Here is a 22,053-nt window from a genome sequence, read left to right as displayed (position 1 = left end):
GTCCCCTCCTGAGAGCCAGTGTCAGAGACTGTGGCTTTCCGGGGTGGCCACCTGACCCCCTCGCTACTGAGTGGAGGCTCCAAGGGTTTCCTGCTTTGTTTCAATTCTTCCAAAGCTCACTTTGTATCGGGACATCAGATCGAAGCCATTAAAAAGTATCTGTGGGTGTGTGTGTAACTCTAGACTCCCAGGACTTGAAAGGACTTCAGAAGTTGTTTAATGTGAACATTGCTGAGGGACATAAAACAACAGTTTAGACAAAAGGGAAGATAAGGTATTGATACTGTGAGACTGTCAACTCTTCATGAATTTATTTACACATTTAATGTCATTCCAGGGGTGCCCAGCTGGCACGGTCAGTGGAGCATGTGACTCCTGATCGCAGGGTCCTCAGTTCGAGCCCCACGTCGGGCGTAGAGATTACTTTAAAAAATTTGTTAAGGGGAGCCTGGGTGGCGCAGTCGGTTGGCGTCCGACTTCAGCCAGGTCACGATCTCGCGGTCCGTGAGTTCGAGCCCCTCGTCGGGCTCTGGGCTGATGGCTCAGAGCCTGGAGCCTGTTTCCGATTCTGTGTCTCCCTCTCTCTCTGCCCCTTCCCCGTTCATGCTCTGTCTCTCTCTGTCCCAAAAATAAATAAACGTTGAAAAAAAAAACAATTAAAAAAAAAAATTTTGTTAAAAAGGGGCACCTGGGTGGCTCAGTGGTTAAGCCTCCGACTTCAGCTCAGGTCATGATCTCACAGTCTGTGGGTTTGAGCCCCGCGTCGGGCTCTGGGCTGACGGCTCGGAGCCTGGAGCCTGCTTCAGATTCTGTGTCTCCTCCTCTCTCTGCCCCTCCCCTGCTCATGCTCTGTGTCTCTCTTTCTCAATAATAAACATTTAAAAAAATTTTTTTTAAATGTGTTAAAAAATTTTTTTTTTTATGTTTATTCATTTTTGAAAGACAGAGAGAGACAGAGCACAAGCAGGGGTGGGGTGGGGAGAAAGGGGGACACAGACTCCAAAGCAGGCTCCAGGCTCTGAGCTGTCAGCACAGAGACCAATGTGGGGCTTGAACTCACAGACTGTGAGACGGTGACCTAAACCAAAGCCAGACGCTTAACGGACTGAGCCACCCAGGTAGCCTGAGAGAACATAATTTAAATGCAAGTGAATATTTACGGGCCTCTGCCGTGAGCAAGGCCTTTTTGCACATCCATACAACACCAGATCAAGAAAAGGCTGTTAAATTTTTTTTTTGCACTTTTGCTTCATTGGTTCTAGAAACCAGGGTTCCGGAGGCTGAGTGCTTTCCTGCATAATTTAAGAAATTAATGAAGGCATAGAGGCACTAGTTGATTTGGCCAAAAATTTATGTGGTAAAAAACAGCCCCCCACACAAAATTTAGAAAGTCAAAGACAATCTGCAAAAAATATCGGCAACATTGTTTGCCTCAAAGGGTCTGTGGTAGTGTTTGCCAAAATAGGTTCATTCTTCTTATGTAAAGAGCTCTTGTGAATAAATAAAAGGATGAAACCCCAAGAGGAAACTCGCTAGATAGTATGAATTGACATTTTGCAAAAGAAAAAAAAATTCAATTACCGATAAACATGTGGAAAAAATATGGAACCTCACTAACGATCAAGGAGACGTAAATTAAAGCAGCAATGGCATACTCTACTTTGCTGGACAGATTTCCCCCCCCAAGATAATGCCCGACATTGACGAAGGTACAGGCAACAAGTGACCTGCTATTGGATTCCTACGCTGGTCAGGGCAGTTCTGTAGAGCAACATGGCGGAATGTATCAAGTCATAAAAGAGGGTGTTGACTGTTAGAAATCTATTTCCAGAATATTCTGTGTGCCTCAGGATACACTTACAGCGTTTTTAAAAATAATGGTGAAAAACAGGACTGAAACTAAATCAACAACAATATGGGATTGGTTAACGTTTGTCAGGTCAGTTCACCTCCTGCCCGGCAGCTGTGGAAACTTCCGGAAGGGGAGCATTTTGTCACATGGGAAAATGTTCCAGAAATGTTTTTGCTGTATGAAAAGTACAGGCCACAAGACAGTATGCCCAGTGTGATTCCTTTTCCTGCCAGGAAAAAGATGCCAGTCACTGAAGGCTGGAAGGAGCTACAACAAAGTGTCAACAGTGGCTAGTCTCGGCCGGTGGTGTTACCAGTGACTTGGCATCCTCCACATCACATCCAGCAGTCGTGTGTTTCTTTCACAATTGGACTTACATGGTTCATAAAGATAAATGTTCTAGACCAGTTCCCTCACTGTATGTACCCAGAAGGGGCTGGAGCCTGAGGGATTTCAGCCCTGGAACAAGTTAGCCACAGAACAGAAACTTGAACTCAGTTCTCTTACTGCTCCAAGACTTGGGGCTTGTTCTTAAGAAAAGTGGGGTTTTGTTTGGACTCAAGCGATTCCTTCTCCCAGGATCTCTCATCTGAGAAACCCTCTTTAAGAAAGAGGGGCGCCTGGGGGGTTCAGTCTGTTGAGTGTCCGACTTCAGCTCAGGTCATGATCTCGTGGTTGGTGAGTTCGAGCCCCGTGTCGGACTCTGTGCTGACAGCTCAGAGCTTGGAGCCTGCTGCGGATTCTGTCTCCCTCTCTCTCTCTCTCTCTCTCTCTGTCCCTCCCCGCTCATGCTCTGTCTCTTGCTCTCTCAAAAATAAACATTAAAAAAAACTTTTTTAATAAAAAAAAAAAAAAAGAAAGAATCCACAATGTGGAAAGAGCCATAGGCACAGCACCATTCATCACAGCGTTATTTATGATGGCAAGAATCGCTAGCAGTTGAAATGTTCTCTCGTGGGCATGTTTAAGCAACTGTGGCATGTTCATTGGGCAGAATGTGGCAGACACTGAAAATGGTGGCAATGGGCAGGCGTGCCTATTTGAGAAAGTGCTTTGGTGGCTGTGAGGTGTGATGGAAAAAATTAGGACACAAAATATGTATGTTGTGATTATGGTCACAAATGTAGGATTCAGAAGGGAATGTAATAGGGACACCTGAGTGGCTCAGTTGAGTGTGTAGTCACCTTTGGCTCAGGTCATGATCTCAGGGTTCATGAGTTCCAGCCCCGTGTCGGGCTCACCGTTGTCAGCGCAGGGCCTGCTTGGGATCCTCTGTCCACCCCTCCCACTCTCTCTCTCTCTCTCTCTCTCTCTCTGAAAATAAGTAAACATTAAAAAAAAAGAAGGGAATATAACAATAGAAGAGTACTTGTTAAGGTGGATGATGTGGCTATCAGAAACATTTACTTTCTTTTGTCTTAAAAGTTCCAGTTTTTTGGGGCGCCTGGGTGGCTCAGTCGGTTGAGCGGCCGACTTGGGCTCAGGTCATGATCTCACGGTTCGTGAGTTCAAGCCCCGCGTCGGGCTCTGTGCTGACAGCTCAGAGCCTGGAGCCTGTTTCGGATTCTGTGTCTCCCTCTCTCTGACCCTCCCCCGTTCATGCTCTGTCTCTCTCTGTCTCAAAAATAAATAAACGTTAAAAAAAAAATTAAAAAAAAAAAGTTCCAGTTTTTTTAAATAACACTATTATATTCCTTTTATAATTCCAAAAAAAAAAAATCTAAAAAGTAAAGATAGATGAGTACCTCTCAATTCTCTGCCTAGGGCTGGATTCTGGATGGCATTCCTGAAACTCGGGAGCAGGCCCTGATGATCCAGACCCTCGGGATCACCCCCAGACACGTCAGTGAGTAGCCTGTGGCTGTCCCCAGACCCCAGAAGGGAATGCCCTGCTCTGTATTGCCCAGTCCCAGTGCCCACCCTCAGCCCTGCACCAGCCAGGACCCAGCAGGAAAAAGGACAGCACAGTTGAATTTTATAAAGCTAAAGGCCTTTGGGGATCGCTCTCAGAAAAATGGAGTTTTAGGGCTGCCTGGGTGTCTCAGTCAGTTAAGCGTCCAACTTTGGCTCAGGTCATGATCTCACGGTTCATGGGTTCAGGCCCCACGTTGGGCTCTGTACTGACAGCTCGGAGCCCAGAGCCTGCTTTGAGTTCTGTGTCTCCCTCTCTCTGCCCCGCCCTCACTCATGTCTGTCTCCCTCTCTCTCTCTCTCAAAATGACTAAACATTAAAAAAAATTTTTAAGTAAGAAAAATGGAGTTTTGTTTTGACCCTGGCGGTTCCTTGTTCCGGGAATCCCACCTCTGAGAAGCTCTCTTTAGGAAATAATCCAAAATGTGGCAAGAGCATTCCCACCAAGACGTTGCTCATCGCGTTGTTACCGTGAAAACTGTTAGAGGAGACGTTCAAGTGTGGGCTGTCCGCTGGCCTGAGACTGTGCCTTCGCGGTTGGGTGCTGAGCAGACCTCTCTAAGGGAACGTCGGGGGTGGTCGTTACATAGCAAGAGAGACGCAAGACAGGTTATCAGCCCCCGAGATTCAAGTGTCTGGGACCCGCCGCCCAACCTGCCTGGTTGTGCTCTCTCCCTTCTCTGTCCAGTTGTGCTGAGCTCTCCAGACACCGTCCTGATTGAGAGAAACTTGGGGAAGAGAATCGACCCTCAGACGGGAGGTAGGATGTCTCCACCCCCTGCCCGCTCCATGGGGTTTCAGAGGTGGTCAGTGATCGGTTGGAGTGACTGACAGCCCCACCCCCCATTTACTGAGCCCTTCTCCGCTCGGGGTGCCCGCAGAGGGCCACACGGGGGCCGCACAGGCGGGCACGTGCTCCAGTGTGGCGGGCTGGGCTAGACCCGTGGGAGATGGTAAGCCCCGGCCTGGAGGAGTCGGGGCAGCAGACAGACCTGGGTTTGTGGACTCTGGCCCCGCCCCTTTCGAGACTCGGTTTTCTCACCTGGACACGGGGTGACCCGTGCCTTGTGATCGGATGGCTGTGAAGACGAGCGTGTGCGGGTGGGGTCCGTCAGAGTGCCCGGCTCGGAGCACGTGCTCCGAAGTCGTGGCCGCCCTTCCCGCCGTGCTGAGAACCCTCGGCGTTTTGTTATCGTTAACAGAGATGTCAGAGCAGCTCCGGAGGCAAAGCGCATCCGCATGGCTCCGGGCGGGCTCCCAGACTTCGGCCCCCTGGACGGCAAGCCCCCCGGCCAGATGCCCTGGCGGCCTCGGCGGCCCCCTGCGGGTGACTCTAACCACGTGCCTGTCCCCTTGCAGAGATTTATCACACCACCTTTGACTGGCCCCCCGAAGCGGAAATCCAGAACCGGCTGGTGGTGCCAGAGGGCATCTCAGAGCTGGAGACGGCACGGAAGCTGCTGGAATACCACAGGAACATCATCAGGATCCTTCCGGCTTACCCCAAGATCCTGAAAGTCATCAGCGCCGACCAGCCGTGCATGGACGTCTTCTACCAGGGTAAACACACAGGCGGTGGGTTTCCCAGGCACCTTGGCCGTCCGTGACCCTCCCGTCCTAGGGTCCCTTAATGTGGCAGTGATGCCAGGGACCAGGATGTGCTGGAGACCCTGGGAGTCAAGTCCTGGACGGCCTAGGTTCCCTGGGCTAATAACGTTCTACGATCGGCGTGGCCAGCAGATTTGATAATGAGGGGGTGGGGCGGGAGGGACAGCGGGGGCAAGAAGTTTGGCCCTGGGGGTGAGGGAGAAGGAAGAGAAAGTTTGTAAAAATTAAAACAGACATGCGCACAGAACCCACGGCCACCACACACACACACACACACACACACACACACACAAACCGGGCAACACAACTCAGGGGTTGTGAGTCCATGCAGAGCAGGGGAAGTGGCCCCACCCCCGCCCACTGCACTGTCATTGGAGCAGTGACAAAGGTCCATAGAAAGCACCTGAAGCAGGTGCATGTGTGCGCACAGCCGTGTGGAGGAGGGTGAAGGTTGAGCCTGGAGACGTCGGGGCCGGGGGCCCTGTGTTCACACGTCGTCCCCACCACACGTCATCCGGGCAGTCTCCGGCCACCCTTGTACCCCTCTTGGCCTCAGTTTTGTCATCCCTGAAGTGGGAACAGAAATCTTGTCTTCCTCCCAGGCTTGGGTGAGAATTACATGGGAGTCTGCAAATCACATCTCCATAGCCGCGAGCCCAGCACGGGTGCGGAGAGGCACTCAGTAAACATCACACCTCATTGCTGTCGGGCCTTGGCATCCTGTCCAAGAAGGCCAGGGAAATTAGACTAGTTCGATCCCAGAGCAGCTGAATTATCATTCAGAAGTGTGTCCGCATCCGATTATCCCCTCCTAGGCAATGCTGAGGAAATGACACAATAAAAATGCCAGCACAGAGATCTGAGACACTTGATAGCCGACAATGGCCTTTTGGGGCGCATTCCCTCAAATCTCTTTAAGAAAAGTTTTGTTTTGTGGGGGAAGGGCTTCTGAGCTCCCTGGCCTGGCAGTTCCCCTGGCCCCCACCTGCCCGTGGACTTTGCTGGACTCACAGCCCAGGGACAGCGGCCTCGCTCCCTGAGGAGGTCAATCAACCAACGGGTGGATGTCTAGAAAATGTCTCCACTTTACAAGCCGGGCTGTGGACACCTTACGGTTTTCCAGTGATTTTGCATCTCAGAAGGGTCTTTAGTAATCTACACTGCACTCTGAAGATAAACAGCCACTACATTTATCTTATGGCACGGTTCTGAATTTACACATTAATTACTTCCAAATCACTTAATTAAATTTAAAAGTTCAGATGATCGTTCATAAAGAATTCATGCCTGGAATTGTAAATAAAAATGTGAGTGTCTGAATATTAATTATTATTAATTAATAATGCAGACAGATACATTGAAAATTGGAGTGCGGAATTCTGTGTTGTTTTTTTAATCTCTCTGCAGTGCATCCAGCAACCACATATTTTTAAAAAGAATAATTAGATGTTGAGACTGTCTGGGGGATCATTACTTCTAATTAACTTAGTTATTTACTGTAAATTAAGCATCATTTGTAAGCAGGCTTCTCTGCCCGTAGTGTCTGTGCATTTCAGATGGCCGTGGATCTAGGAAGTTCTGAGGCTGGAGGGGCCTTGCTTGAATGGCCTCCAGCTTATTCTCAGGGGCTGAAAATGTCACCCCAGCCGCAGGTTTGGGAGCATCGCCCCAGCCCTGCCAGCTCCCGGTAAAATGGGGCAAGAACATAACACATCTCTCGTGGGAATGCTGCACCCATCGAATAAGACGAAGTCCGCAGAGTGTTTGTTTAGCTTAGTGTTTAACACACGCTGGTAGGTATGACGTTGTCATGAAGACAGTTAGAATCACCACCTTTACGACAGTCGGTTAACTTACCTGTGCCTCGATCTCCAAAGAAGGGGGGAGTTGTGGTCTCTAGAACGATCCTTCCAGTTAAAAAAATCCTACAAAGATTTGAGAGGTCAAAATTCATACAATGAACATCCCAGGGCTTCTCATGGGCCCCCCACTTCCATCCTGGGGACATTGGTGGTTGTCACAACTTGGAAGTGGGCCACTGGCACCTGGTGGGTGTGCCCAAACCCCTGGACCAGGAACGTGCCCAAAATGCCACGAGCACGCAGTTGGCACACCCTGGTTTCGGGGGTGGCTGGGTCCCTAAAGGCCGCGTGTTGGCTCAGCCCCTTGCTAGAGCTAAATCCATCCAAAGGCAGGACAGCCACCAGAGGGCCGTCCGTGGCCGACCCTACGCAGGACGGTCTGGGTCCCTGGCAGGAGGCAAGGCTAGAGAGGAAGACCTGTTCTGATATGGGTGGCTGGGGAGCTGGCACCGGCCCTCGGCATCAGCAGGTGCCAAGCTGCCCTGTAATGGCCTCCTCGGCTGCTTGCACAGCCCCTCCCCCGTGCTCAGGTCAGGGGTGACCTGGTTTGCTGTTGAGTCGCCAGAGTATTGGAGACGCTGGCCCCCGTGCCTCCCCCTCTTTGTTCATCAAATGCCAGGGCGTACCACGGGCCAGCCGTGCACCCACATCTGCCCACTCCTGGGACCTATTTGGTCACTGTCTCTTTGGAGACTCCCAATGAAGTTGGTGTCACTGGAGCGCAGCCGCAAGTTATTCTCTACCCGTGCCCTTTAGAAGTCCCCGGACACGAGGCCCCCTCCAGGCCTGATGCATTTATCAAAGTCTAGATCTGACACTGGGAGACGCCCGGTTCCAAGCTTCAGGCTAGAGGCTCGGCCCAGGGTCAGCGTGGAAACATCCCAACCCAACCTTGTGCATCCTGTGTGCTGGGACCAGCCCCCCCCGTCGACCAGGAGGGAAGCGCAGGTGTTAGAGGAACCGCAGGGTGGACAGTGCTTCGGAGGTGGCTTCTCTGGATCCCCTGCCCCCCTCTGCCTTAGTGCCCAGGCCTGAAGCGGATTTCCTTCCCCACAGCTTCGCCCCGTGGCGGCTGGCGGCTGGCGGCTGGCAGCCGCCCAGGGGGTTTCCACGCAGCTGTAAACGGGAGAAATCGTCGCTGTTCTTAAGAGCGTGAGCGCAGGTGCCTTAAGCTGGTTTCCCTTCCTTTAGGACCTGAGTTTACTATCCCCATTATCCTCTCTTTCCAGCTCTGACCTATGCCCAAACCAGCCATCGATCTAATGCCCCGTTCACCCCGCGGGTGCTGCTTTGCGGGCCCGTGGGCAGTGGGAAACGTCTGCAGGCTGCCCTCCTGGCCCAGAAATACGGCCTCGTCAACGGTGAGTGCCCCGGCTGCGCCCTGTTTCCAGAACCTGCCCCCGCCCCCCTTCCCCCACTGCCCTCCCAAGCCTTCCCACCTTGTGGGGGTGGTGAGAAGGAGGTCAGTGTTGCTTCTCTTTCTTGCTCTCTGCCATCAACAGTTTTCAGGTCCGTCTTCGCGGGGATGGTTCCTCACAGAGAATATGGCCATAAAAACATTAACCAATAAAAACACGTCCGCCGCCCAAAGAGCCCATGCATTTTCTAGTCATCATATTTCACTCCTTGGGAGCAGTGGTTTCTCTGTGCTCTGCACCAGGGGCGCTTCCTCCGGCCCCTGCAGTCTCCCCGGAAGCCACAGCTCTCGCATAATCTGGAGCTCTGCTGCGGATTTATTTTCTCCGGTCCCGTTTGGCTCCCCAGCCCAGGCCAGCGGGTTTACGGGCAAACAGTTTCTGAACCAGAGGAAGGCTTCTCGAAAGCTCGTACAGTTTCAATAAATATTTTACCAGGAGGAGAGGGAAATACTGAAATCGGTTCTCCGGGCCTGTCCCGAGGTGGCCCCCGGCGGTCTCGGATGCCAGCCTCCCTTCAGGGGGATAAAGGCCAGAAAGGAGGAAAAAGCGGAACAGACAACAATGCAGCTGCCAGGAGCGAAAGGGCCGCCCTCACCGCCACCGCCGCTTCTGATAAATGCTCCGCAAGCCCGAGTAACCTCTAGCTGTGAAGGAAAAACGAGACCCGCGCCCCAAATGTAAAATACGCATATATACATCTCCAAATCCTGCAGATACGCCCCGCAAATATCTATGTATACAAACAAGCACGGATGTACATATACCAGCCCAGAAGGATCAAGTTTCAAACGAAAACGCCTTTCAAGTAGGTGGCCTCTAACGTAAAGTTCCAAAGCCACTGAGACTAGCCAGGAATCAGCGACGAAAATCCTACCCGGGACGTGAAGATAGGGAGCGGAGCGATTGTTCTGTTTAGTAATGAAAAATAGTCGTACTAGTAGCCTCGTGAAAATACCAAACGGCAGTGCTCTGATTTGATGAGTACGGAAAGGCACTCTGGATACCTTAGGGTGAAAAATGCTTTGGCTTGCACTGATTTGAAAACAACAACAACAACAAAACAAAACAAATTATTCAGGTAACTTGTTCTTTAGGTTTTACCTCTTGACTTATTACAAGGCTCAATTTGCAGCTACGGTTGTGGTGTCTTTGCCGAGAGCGAGCACCAGTCTGTTGGCCGCTGCACCCACGTGTTTATCAAGGGGACTGTCGTACGAAGGCCTGGAACAGCGTGAGCGGCCGAGGGCGGCTCCGAAAGCCTCAACAGTGGTAGAGCGCCAGGCCTCACGGAAACCGTTGTCACTATGCCGGATTTTGTTTACACAAACAGAGTCATTCAGGAAAAACGTATTTAAATTCACATTGCTTTCCACGGACCAATCATGAAAAATGAAATCATAGGCCTAGATTTTTTCCCAAACGGAAGATCGGAGCAAGCTCATCACAGTTTCTGTTTTGTAGCTAAAGAGCCATGTGGGGGCCTTTTCTGCTAATCCAGCTAACTCAGAAAGTTCGCGTTTCTCGAAGGCGTTCTTGATAAGTACAAGACCCCGTGAGGCCCATCTGCATCCAGAGCTCAGGGAACGGCGGGGTCCCCTGTGGCCACCCCCTGGCTCGGCTCTCATGTCCCCATTTCCCGGCTCTTCGGTTGTGGGCAAACAGCTCTGAACAAGCAAACAAACCAACGTTCGCTCCAACAGGGTTGATTGGAACACTCGTGTTCACAATTGGTTGAGAGTATAAAAAGGCACTTTTTGAAAGACAGCAGGCACCGTGGGGTCACATGTGAACTGTGCGCATGCTCTGGCCCAGCGATTTCACTCCGTGGGTTTTATTCTACCGAAGCACTCAGATGTCGAACAAGAGATGTGAGGGTGCATGCTGGAAGAGAGGCGACCCCGAACTGTGTTAATAAGGGGGATAATTAAGTAAGCTGTGGGAAACCCATACACTGGAGCATTAATTATTTAATGATGAATCAACGTGAAGGGGCAGCTATTGAAAAGAAACCTGTAAAGTGACTTGATGTTCGTGATATATTGTTAAATGAGAGAGGGGGTGGAGAGCCAGTCGCTCAACAGTGTTCAGGGGATGATCTCCTTTCCGTTTACAATGTGTGTTAGTGTATGCTCAGAAAACATCAGAAGGAACATGCATACGCCAAACTGGCTGTCTCTGTGGAGTGGCATGTTCTACAATTCTGATTTTTTCTTTTTGTAGCGAGCGTGAATTTTCTAACCAGAGACAACCGTGAAGAATTTTATTCCAATGTCATAATCGCCCTCATTGAGTCCCCGCTCTATGCGGTGCCCTTTATTGGCACGCAGACAGGGAAGATGTAGAAAGAACCAGAGAGGAATGTATGGATCCGGGTGCACGACCAGGCTGGGAGAGGGGAGCAAGCAAGGCTGTCCAACCTAGTTCCAGGTCGGAACGTGTCCCCAGCCTTGGTCCCGGGACCCGTTAGGAGAGAGAAGATTATTACAGGGTTTTCTTCATGGGACATCGTGAAGCGAGGCAGGGGCTTTAAACCATTCTTTCCTAATACAAGCACTGAACACTACGCATTTTCCTCTAAGCACTTCTTTAGCTGCATCTCACAGAATTTTAATGTGTTGTGTTTTATCATTTGGTTCAAAACATTTTCTCATCTGCCTTGTGGTTTCTTTTTTGACTTGTGTATGATGTAGAAGTGTATTGCTTAATTTCCAAATATTTGGGAGTTTTCCAGGTTTGTGGGGCAGGGGAAGTATCGATTTCTAATTCCTCTGTGCTCAGAGAACCTACCTTGTACGATTTCAGTCCTTTGAGATGTACTGATACTTTTTTGTGGCTCAGCGTGGTGAATTCCACGTGCACTAGAAGAGAATATGTGTTCTGGCATTGTAGGAGGCAGTGCTCCACAAATGTCAATTAGGAGAAGATGTCTGATAGGGTTGTTCAGTTCTTCCGTGTCCTTCATGGTTTCTCACTGCTATTGTTTAGTTACCAAAAGGGATCTGTTGAAATCCCCAGCTCTGCCTGTGGGTGAGTCTCTGCTCTGCCGGTTTCTGCTACATGTTATTTGAAGCTCCGTTTCTGGGAGCATGTATGCTGAGGACTGCTGTGTCGTCATCATCGTTGTCTTCTCCCCCTCCCCCTCCCCTCCCCCTCCTCCTTTTTCTTCTTCCTCCTCTTCTTCTTCTTCTTCTTCTTCTTCTTCTTCTTCTTCTTCTTCTTCTCTTCTTCTTCTTCTTCTTCTTCTTCTTCTTCTTCTTCTTCTTCAAAGATACTTTTTAAAATGTATCCTTTTTTTTTAAAGTGTTTATTTATGTATTTTTGAGAGAGAGAGAGCCATGTGAGTGAGGGAGGGAGGGGAGACAGAAAGGGAGACAGAGGATCTGAAGCGGGATCTGTGCTGTCAGCACAGAGCCCGACGCGGGGCTCGAAACCACAAACCGCGAGATCATGACCTGAGCCGAAGTCGGACGCTTCACCGACTGAGCCACCCAGGCGCCCCCTGCTGTGTCTTCTTGATGACATGACCGCTTTATGGTTAGGAAACGCTCCCCTGTCTCCGGTAACACTTATCTTCTTGGAGTCTACTTCATCTGATACTAACATAGCCACTCTCTTATGATTAGTATCTGTATGGTATATATTCTTTTTTCTTTTGATTTTTTTTAATGTTTATTTATGTCTGAGAGAGACAGAGAGAGACAGAGCAAGAGCAAAGGAGGGGCAGAGATTGAGAGGGAGACACAGAATCCGAAGCAGGCTCCAGGCTCTGCGCTGTCAGCACAGAGCCCTACTCGGGGCTCAACCCCACAAACCGTGAGATCATGACCTGAGCCGAAGTCGGACGCTTCACCGACTGAGCCACCCAGGCGCCCCCTGTCTTTTCTCTTTTAAATCATCTGTGTCTTCCATTCAAAATATGTGACTTGTACACAGCATATAATTGTATCCTGCTTTTTTTTTTTTAATGCAGTCTGACATTTTCATCCTTCAATTGAGATGTTCAGTACATTTCCATTTTAAGTAGTTTTCAGTATGGTGTCAAGCCTCCTGTCCTGGGTGTTTTGTCTTCTGTTACCTCTTCTTTGTTTCTGCTTTCCTGCCAACTGTTGGATTAACCCAGTGCTTTTTAGCAATCCATTTCATTTCCTCTGTTGCCTTTTTAGCTATATGTCTTTGCTTTCTTTTGCTCATGGCTGCTCTAGGGGTCACAGAGCATCATTCACTTGTCACAGTCTGCCTTGAATTAATGCTCTACCTCTTTGTGTATAATACAAGAGCCTACGGTGCTGTATTTCCATTTACCTTGCTCCCGTCCTTTGTGCTATTTTTTTGTCGTACATTTTACTTCCCCATGTTATAAACTCTACAGTATATTATAATTATTTTTGCTTTGGTCACTTGGTTTTCTTTCTTTCTTTCTCTCTCTCTCTCTCTCTCTCTCTCTCTCCATTTCTTTCTTTCTCTCTTTCTTTCTTTCTCTCTCTTTCTTTCTTTCTTTCTTTCTTTCTTTCTTTCTTTCTTTCTTTCTTTCTTTCTTTCTTTCTTTCTTTCTTTCTTTCTTTCTATGAAAGCATGAAGGGGAAAGGTCCTGTGATATACCTACACATATCAACCCTTTTTTGTTTAGGTCTAAATTTCCACCCGCTATCACTCTCTTTCCGCCTAAAGAACTTCCTTTAACATTTCTTGTAGTGCACGTCTGCTGGCGACAAATTCCGCTTTCATCTGTCTGAAAATGTCTGTATTGCACCTTCATTCTTGAAGGATGTTCCTGCTGCACATAGAAATCTATGCTGACAGGCTTTCCTCTTCGCGCTTTAAACACGGCATTCCGTTGTCTTACGGCCCGCGTTGCCTCGGATGAGAACTTGGGTTATTTTTATCATTGTTCCCCCATGTATAGAGCGTCTCCCCACCCAGCTGCGCTAACTAGTTTCTCTTTGTCTTTACTTTTCAGAAACTCAACTATGATGTGTCAAGGTGTGGTTTACTTTGGGTTTATTCTGGTTGGGTCTGAGAGATTCTCCGATCTGTGGATTGATGTTTTTCATCAAATTTTGAAATATTTTTCATCAGATTTTGAGACACTCTTGCCATTATTTTCTCAAATGTATTTTTCTGCCTCTCTGTGTCACCACTCCCTCCCTTCCCTCTCCCTCCTTTCTGGAACTCTGATTGCATGTACGTGACACTGACTGGTACCGCCCTCCAGGTCTCTGAGGTTCTAGTCTTTTTTTCCGGGCCTCCCTTTACTTCCTCTTTGCTTTGGTTTGGATACTGTATGACCTGTCTTCCTGTCTTCCGCTTCATGGATTGCAACCTATCCAATGATGTTTTCCACTTAAGATATTGTATTTTCCAGTTTCTAGAATTTGCATCTGGTTCTTTTATATAGGTTCCATTTCTCTGCTGAGATTCCCCAGCTGCTCACCCACTTCAACTGTCTTTCCCTTTACAATTATAAATATATCAACGAGAGTTGGTTTCAGTTCTCGTGTGCTTATTCTGACACCCAGGTCACCTCTTGATCTGATTCTATAGCCTGTTTTCTCTCTTTGTAGGGGTCACACTTTCCTGATTGATGGGTCTTTGCATCTCAAGTAGTTTTTCATTAGATGCTAGACGTCGTGGTTCTCACATTGCTGAGAGTCTGGATTGTGTGGTTCTGCTTTAAGAGCAGTAAGTTAAGGGGCGCCTGGGTGGTTCAGCCGGTTAAGCGTCCGACTTCGGCTCAGGTCATGATCTCGCGGTTTGTGGTTTCGAGCCCCGCGTCGGGCTCTGGGCTGACAGCTCAGAGCCTGGAGCCTGCTTTGGATTCTGTGTCTCCCTCTCTCTTTGCCCCTCCCCCGCTCATGCTCACTTTCCCTTGCTCTCAAAAATAAATAAACATTAAAAAAATTTTAAAAGAACAGTAAGTTAAAAGTTGAGTGCTAGGAACGCCTGGCGGGGCTCAGTTGGTTGAGCGTCCAACTCTGGAGTTTGGCTCAGGTCGTGATCCCTGGGTCATGGGATCGAGCCCCACATCAGTGCTAAGTGAGGAGTCTGCTTGGGATTCTCTCTCTGCGCCTCTCCCCAGCTCTCTCTAAAAAAAAATAATAATGGGGGGGTGGGAGGGAGGGGAAAGTAGGTGATGGGCATTGAGCAGGGCACCTGTTGGGATGAGCACTGGGTGTTGTATGGAAATCAATTTGACAATAAATTTCATATTAAAAAGAATAAAAAATAAAAAATAAAAAAAATAATAAAATAAATGAAAAAAAAAAAAAGAGTTGAGTGCTAATAGGCAGTTAATTCACTACAGGATCAGCTTGATCCGGTGGAGGCTTTTAGTTTTTGTTCAGGTGAGCCCCAAGTGTGCACGTCGTGGGCTCCTGCCACCCCTGCACCCAGAACCTCAGGTGACTGGGTGCCGGGCACGGTCACACGGTCTCTCGCTCTGGCTGTCAGAGCAGCAGCGTCTCCCTGCCTCTCCCTTGGCTCACAACGTCCCAGGGGCTTTTCTCTGCCAGGCCTCGGGTAGGGATAGGTTCTCACCTGCCACAGGTGCTGCTTTGCACTGACCGAAGACCCCAGTGAGTCCCCATGAGGATTTCTGAAGCCCTTCTCTGCATGGCTCCCTTCTCCCCATCACCCCGTTCCCCCAATTCCAGCCCTCGGCCCAGCCTTTGCTTCCCCCTGCTGTGTTTGGCTCCCTTTCTCCTGTGCTAAGGTCTGGAAAGTGCTTGTAAGTAGAAATCCAGGGTGAAGGTGGGACTCCCTTGGGTGTCTCCCTTCTCTCAGGGTTCACAGCGCTGTGAAGTCGGCGGTCTAATGCCTGAAAAGAACTGTTTCCCATCTTTGGCTCAGTTTTATAGCTTTCTTTTTTTTTCCTTTTTTTTTTTTTAATGTTTATTTATTTTTGAGAGAGGAGAGAGAGAGAGAGAGACAGAGTGTGAGTGGGGGAGAGCAGAGAGAGAGGGAGACACAGGATCCAAAGCAGGCTCCAGGCTCTGAGCTGTCAGCCCAGAGCCCGACGCGGGGCTCGAACTCACGGACCGTGAGATCATGACCTGAGCCAAAGTCAGACACTTAACCGACTGAGCCACCCAGGTGCCCCAGTTTTACAGCTTTCTGTGACAGAGGGTACACACGACATCTGCCACTCCTTCCTGGCCAGAACGGGAAGCCAAGCGTGGGTTTGATGTCACACAGACGTGGGTTTGAATCCCAGCTCGGCTGCCTAGGGCTCTGCACCCCGGGACGGTTTGGTCCACCTCTTTGCATACCCAGCACACTGCTAGGTACGTAGGAAGGTCTCAGACACCATCAGCCTTTGTCGTCACCCGTGTTCCCTTAGTGAGGGACACTGCCAGCTGCTTTGGATATGATCCCTGCTGTCCTTCACGCAGCAAATTAAGCACATTGTCACTGAGGGATAAATCTTTGGTGATGGTTGTTGCCTTAAACACTCACCTTTCCCAGTTCATTTTAGGGGTGTTTTTGGTTTTTTTTTAATTTGTTAATGTTTATTCATTTCTGAGAGAGAGACAGAACATGAGCAGGGGAAGGGCAGAGAGAGAGGGAGACACAGAATCCAAAGCAGGCTCCAGGCTCCGAGTCGTCAGCACAGAGCCCGACGCGGGGCTCGAACCCACGAACCGTGAGATCATGTCCTGAGCTGAAGTCAGACGCTCAACCGACCGAGCCACCCAGGCGCCCCTGCACCGTCCCTTTTCAATCTGTTCTCTGCCAGATACATGCCTTTTCATTCCGAGCCGTCCTCCTCGGTTTCTTCTTTATTCCCCAGGTCCTTTTTGATATTTGCTCTCACTTGGACACACACCCCCACCCTCAGAAAAACCCTTTTATATTTTTTCTCAGTGACCTTTTCTCCCCCCTGGCAGGCGGCACCGGGGCTTCTTTTTTTCTCATTCTTCCTTCTGTTTAAAATTTCATGGGTGTCTTTCTGTTCCTCTCTCCTCCAGTCCACTGTGGGCAACTGTTGAAAGAGGCAGTAGCAGACAAGTCAAAAGTCGGCGAGCTCATCCAGCCCTATTTTCAAAAGAAGATGGCAGGTAGGTCACACTCCTCTCAACTGCCACAGCCATATGGGCTCGGGGGGGGGGGGGGGGCTGGTGCAAATCGCTCCGTGTGGGGCTCATGAGCACTGGTGGGGGCTCAGCCCCAGAAAGGTGGCTGCGAGATGGAAATTGGGCTTTCCTGACAGCAGAGGTTCTGTGTTCGTTCACCAGCAGGGCCCGCAGGCTTCCAGCCGTGTCCCGATTTGGGGGGTGGGTTGTGGACACCACTTGTTATTCCTGGAGGTTTGGGCTGTTTCTGTTCCTCGAGAACGGATGCTTTTCGTAACTGCTGACACTTAAGATTGAGAGCCACGGAGCTGCCCACAGCTTTATTGCTGGCCATACAGAAATACTGCGGACAAATATTCCGGTTGAGTCGGAAGTCAAAAGCCAGAAGGTTCAGACAGCTTTGCGGATCCAAGGGTCCACCGGCCCCTGGTCCTCGGGGGCTTCGAGGGGGGAGGCCGGGCCACATCGTCCTTCCAGGCCCTTCTGCGATGTACCGTCTGAGAGCATTGTCGGTCAGCCCCCAGCAAGGGCACCTTTGAGATCATTCTATTTCGATTTCCCGAGCCCAAGATGATCCGCAAGGCCACGTGGCCACCTCACGTCTGAGCCCCTCCGGACCCGGTGTCCCCACCCCCGCGGCAGGGCATTCCCTGCACCCACATCTTCTTGCCCTGCACCAGGTGTGGTTCCTCTGTGCCGTCCCCCAAGTGTGTGTGAACACGTACTTGGGGGAGGGCGTGTGTTGGCGAGGACGCCCTCCCGGCGGATCGCTCACTGCCGTCCCCTACCATCTTCCGGACAGAGTAGGTGGAGGGGAGCACAGGAGACGGGCCGTTTGCTCCTGACCCGCCAGCTGGGGGGGGGACACCTGCGACTCCGTCCTGGCATGGCTCTCCCAAGCCCCCCCCTTAGAAGATGCCCCCGTCCCCCAGGGTGAGGGTCAGGTGAGGTGCGGTCAGACCCTTTGGACACAGTGATCTGTGCAGAGAGGGAGTCCGTTCATTCCTGCGTCACTGGGGTGTAAATCGAGCGGAGGCAGGAAGCTCGAGGCAGGACTGCAAGCCAGTGTGAGCGCTGGCACCTCCCTGTCTGGTTTGGACCCCCGAGCCGCCCCCGCGAGCCGTGCAGCCCTCGTCAGAGCCCAAGGCCTCAGTGGTGAGCTGGGGACAGGAGTCCCCGGGTCGCAGGGTTCCCGTGGGCGCACGGGATGTGGCGCGCACACACGTGCCCGGCAGGCGGGCTGTCGGAGAGCGACCTGCACGCGGCAGGCGGGTCCGTGGAGGGCCCGGCACACTCGGGCACAGTCTCCCTCCAGCAACACCATGTCCCATCCACCGGGGTGGGTGCTGCTGGTTCTTAGCACCCTAGAGAACATTTGCCGGGCAAGTGGGCAAATGTAGTGAATTAACAAATTTACATCACTTTGTCTATTTTTAAAGCTTATTTCTTTATTTTGAGCTGTCAGCACAGAGCCTGGCGCGGGGCTCCGACTCGCGAACCGCAAGATCATGACCTGAGACAAAGCCAGACGCTTAACCGACTGAGCCACCCCGGCGCCCCTAAGCTTAGTGGTTTTAAACAACACGCATTTATTACCGGGCAGTTGTAGAGGGCAGAATTCCAGAACCAGGGTGTGATGGGGCCACGATTTCCCCTGGAGGCTCCCGGGAGAGTCTGTTTCGTCGCCGCTCGGGCTCCCAGAGGCCCTTCCTCCGTCCTCACAGCCAGCTCTTGGTGCCCCGTCAGACCTCTCGCTCCCCGACCACTGAAAACAAACCCCCAGTTTGCAGTGGTGGGCAAGAGGCAGAATTATTGTTTGTCTCGGGGAGTTTTGGTGACCACCAAAGAGACTGAGGGCACCTGTCCCCGTAAAGCTGGGGGGACCGGCAGCCTCCGTGGCCAAGGCTCCGCCCTTCGTTGTCCCCTCTGCACCCTGTTGATTTGGACGTGCAGCTCTGTGCTTCTGCACTCGCTACAGAATTGAAGACACAACAGCAGCCACTGCTGTGTGTTCTCAACGGAAGCAATAAATTCTGGCGTTTCACTAATCCCAATCTCGCAGGGATAACGGACAGGGTTTACACCCAACGCCACTAACCAGGTGTCATTACGGGCCGTGCGGAAGCCGCAGACACAGCCACGCGCCCGGGTGGGCACGGGAGCAGGGCTGGAGCCACCAGGTCGGGGGTCCGCTCGCCACCGGCTGAAACAGGAAGAAGACAGTGTAAACGATTCCGACCGAACTCGGATTTGAAGGGAAGGTCACGCTGAACACGGAAGCTCCGCTCAGCCGACCGCAGCCTGGCTTCTCTGCAAATCACTGCAGGGGCTGACTTCTGAGCCCACTGGGGGGCCGACCCAGAGTTCTCTGCGGGCCTCGGGTGGAGAACGTGGCAGGGCCGTGAGGGCACATTTGGGCTTCCGGACACGGTTTCTCCCATCCAGGTCTGGGGCCGAGCCCGTGGAGATGCCTCCTCCTGATAAATGGCCCAGCCCTGGCGGTGGGGACGGGGCGACTGGCCTCAGACCTGCCCCGGGGGGAGCCTGACTGAGTGCAGGCAGGAGTGGGGAGGGCACAGTGGGGACGAGGGCCGGCCAGCTGGAGGCCGGGAGCCGGGAGGACGGAGCCGGTCCAACGAATGCGTCTCCTCTCTGGGGAAGAGTGAGGCCGAGGGCAGGGGAGCAGAGTTCCTCTCCCGGGTGCTGCCCTGGGCTCCGAGGTGTCCCCCCGACGCTGAGAGCAGCGAGGCACGTCCCCTTACACCGTGACCCGTCGGCAGAATTCCAGCAGAACGAGAATAATCACTCTTCCGTTGCTCTTGGGGGCCTGCCGAGGCATCCGAATTTCCCTCTTCAAAGCCTAGGCGCCTTTCAGACGTCTCTGCCCGGGGCGCCAGCAGCGATTCCTGGGAGCACGGAGAGCACCTGGCCACTCCTCCACACGTGTGCAATCCAGAGGGTTCAGCCAGCTCGGCTAAAGGGGCGGAGGCTCTTGCGAGGGCTCGGAGGCCTCATCACCCTGGGGCAGAGCTGGCAGATGTCACCGGCAGATGTCACCGGCAGAGCATCTTACCCCGCAGCCGCCCTGCTGTAGAAACTCACCCCGCCACCCCGCATACCAGACGGTGCCCTTCTGGGTACCACACTGCCTGCGCTGGGGACCCTGCCCTGTGCTTCCGGCTGCTGGCCTGCCCGCCACCCCTCCCGCCCGCTCTCCCTGGGACCCCCGCCGTCACAGCCTCTTGCCCTCTCTCCACTCACCTTGGTGCTCCAAGCCCCAGAGACGGGCAGCTTTCTGACCGTGGCACCTCTCCGCCACCCTCGTGGTCACCGTCACCGCCATCGCCAGTGCGGCTGAGTAGATCCAGATGCCGTCTCCCCCCCCCCCCCCCCGTGGAGCCACTTCCTCTTAGTCCCCCCCCCCCACCCTCCCCCACGGGGCCTCATGATGTGACGTCCCAGGCGTGACCTCTGCAGACTCGGTTATGTGCTCTTCTGTCCTCACAGGTGCTGCCAACACCTCCTTCTTTTGAATCAGCAGCAAAATTAATAAGTGTTGTTTTCCCATCTCTGCACATTTACTGGGCAGAGGACCCCAGGGGCCTATCAGAGCTCGTCCGAAACCTCTTGATCCTAGGCTCTTGGCGACCGCACCGCGGACAGAAGGCTCGGGAGCTGCTGCTTCTGTGGCCTGGACTCTGAGATATACGGGTCTGACCTCCTAAACTCATTCCGACTCTAGCTGCAGCCACAACACAACAAATTTATCCCCCAGGGTCTGCACGCAGCCTCCTTTATGCAGGCAACCTCCATCCCAGGCACCGGGCGCCGGGGTTGGGCCTTAAATCACGCAGGCTCAGCTGCCGGGAAGCTCCTGTCACTTTTACGTGCGTACGAAACAAGTAAAAACTAGTCCGGGTTTTGGGGGGAAAAAAATCCGTTCTCAGCTGTTTACAAAGCGTTTAAAATTCGATGGTTGGTGCCGATGGGTTCTGTTGCCAGTACGACCGATGGCGGTGCGTGCCAGAGCTTTTTCTCCCCAAAGTCAGGCGTGGGAACTACTCGATCTCAACTCTGCCTAGATCATTGGTGACTCCCGGTGGTCACGGCCTCCAGATGAGATGCTCAGCCCCTTCCCTGGGGCTCCATGCCCACCAAAGGGTCTTGTGGAGGGTGGGGTTTCTTAATACTGGAGGCCCAGAGCGTCTCCAAGGGAGGCCCCAATTCTGTCTTTGCCCATCGGAACGTCTGGTTCTCTCCAGTTTGCACCTAATGCGAAAGCCAGCCTTCCTCGCCGGCCTCCACTCTTTGCCATCAGAAAGAAGTCTGCACATGGTTCCTTTTTACCTCTTCCCTCGGGTATGTGAGCCAGAATGTACGGTCCACAGGCCGTTGGCGGTGGACACAGCCTCACTCCAGATTGCTGGGTCTAATTAGCACTACAGCACCGTCTCTTTGGTTCAGAAGGGTCGCCTTCTACCCGGTTCTGGTAATTGTTTCCTTTCTCCACCGTTGCTTGGGCTTTCTCTAGAGAACAGCTACCCTGGGAAGGTATTAAAAACAGCCAAAGGCGTATCTTGTCCTTGTTGGCTTCAGCCTTTGCTCTAAGTGTGTGAGCTGTTCGCCTTGATCCGACCGCATTGCCCTGGGAACGTTGTGGGACTGTCAGGTCGGGGGGACCGCCCGCGACGGCGCGTCCCCACCGGGGGGCATTGGAGGCAGCCTCTAGTCTTTTACAGGACGCCTGCCAGCCAGCCTGGTGGCCCGATTACAACGGGCTCCTAACTCCTGTCACCCCTATCACCGATCCACCCCGCGGCACCTCCCCCCGCCAGCAGCTAAAGCAGTTCAATACCAGAGGGCCCAGGTTCCTTGGTGCCCAGGCCAGACCTACACTGACTTCCAGATGAGAAAACAGCCATTTAATTGGTGTGATAACTTTCCCCTAAGAGCGCCAGTCCTGACGCGTAGGAAAGGGACCGCGGAAGACGGATCATTAGAGAGTGATCTCTGCGCCCCCGCCCGCCGCCCTCCTGTTTCCCAAATGTTGCCGTCTGGAGAAGGTCCGTCCCGGCCTAACGGAGGCCTAACGGAACCCTGGCGGAGTCGGGGAGGTCTGGGGGCGATTCGAGGCTCATCACCCCTTCTGGAGACCTCGTCACAAGCACCAGCCAAACCGGTGCGATCGCAAGTGTTTGCGGGAACCTTCCGCGGGTCCGCCTCCTCGGGGAAGAGGGGCGGGGTGGGGGTGCGTGGATCAGAGCTCCCGCCGAACTGCCGCCCCCTTTTAGGGGGGAATTAATATTCTCATCACTAAATGCACACTAAAGAT

General features: G+C 52.2%; 1 protein-coding gene across 4 annotated transcripts in view; it reads left to right on the top strand.

Moving 5' to 3' along the window:
- AK8 (adenylate kinase 8) overlaps positions 1–22,053 on the top strand; it is a 129,990-nt gene that overhangs the window by 42,069 nt on the left and 65,868 nt on the right. For all 4 annotated transcript variants that reach the window (XM_086684383.1, XM_086684382.1, XM_086684381.1 and 1 more), the window contains 5 exons: positions 3,617–3,698; positions 4,453–4,524; positions 5,124–5,324; positions 8,464–8,595; positions 16,617–16,706. In XM_086684383.1, coding sequence (XP_086540509.1) covers positions 3,617–3,698; positions 4,453–4,524; positions 5,124–5,324; positions 8,464–8,595; positions 16,617–16,706 — 577 coding nt within the window. The remainder of the gene's footprint in view (positions 1–3,616; positions 3,699–4,452; positions 4,525–5,123; positions 5,325–8,463; positions 8,596–16,616; positions 16,707–22,053) is intronic.

Source organism: Puma concolor, chromosome D4 (genome assembly GCF_028749965.1).
Source record: "Puma concolor isolate L17-30 chromosome D4, mPumCon1.1.hap2, whole genome shotgun sequence".
NCBI lineage: Eukaryota > Metazoa > Chordata > Mammalia > Carnivora > Felidae > Puma > Puma concolor.
The sequence above is the reverse complement of the archived record's forward strand: the minus strand, read 5'-3'. Positions and strand labels throughout refer to the sequence as shown.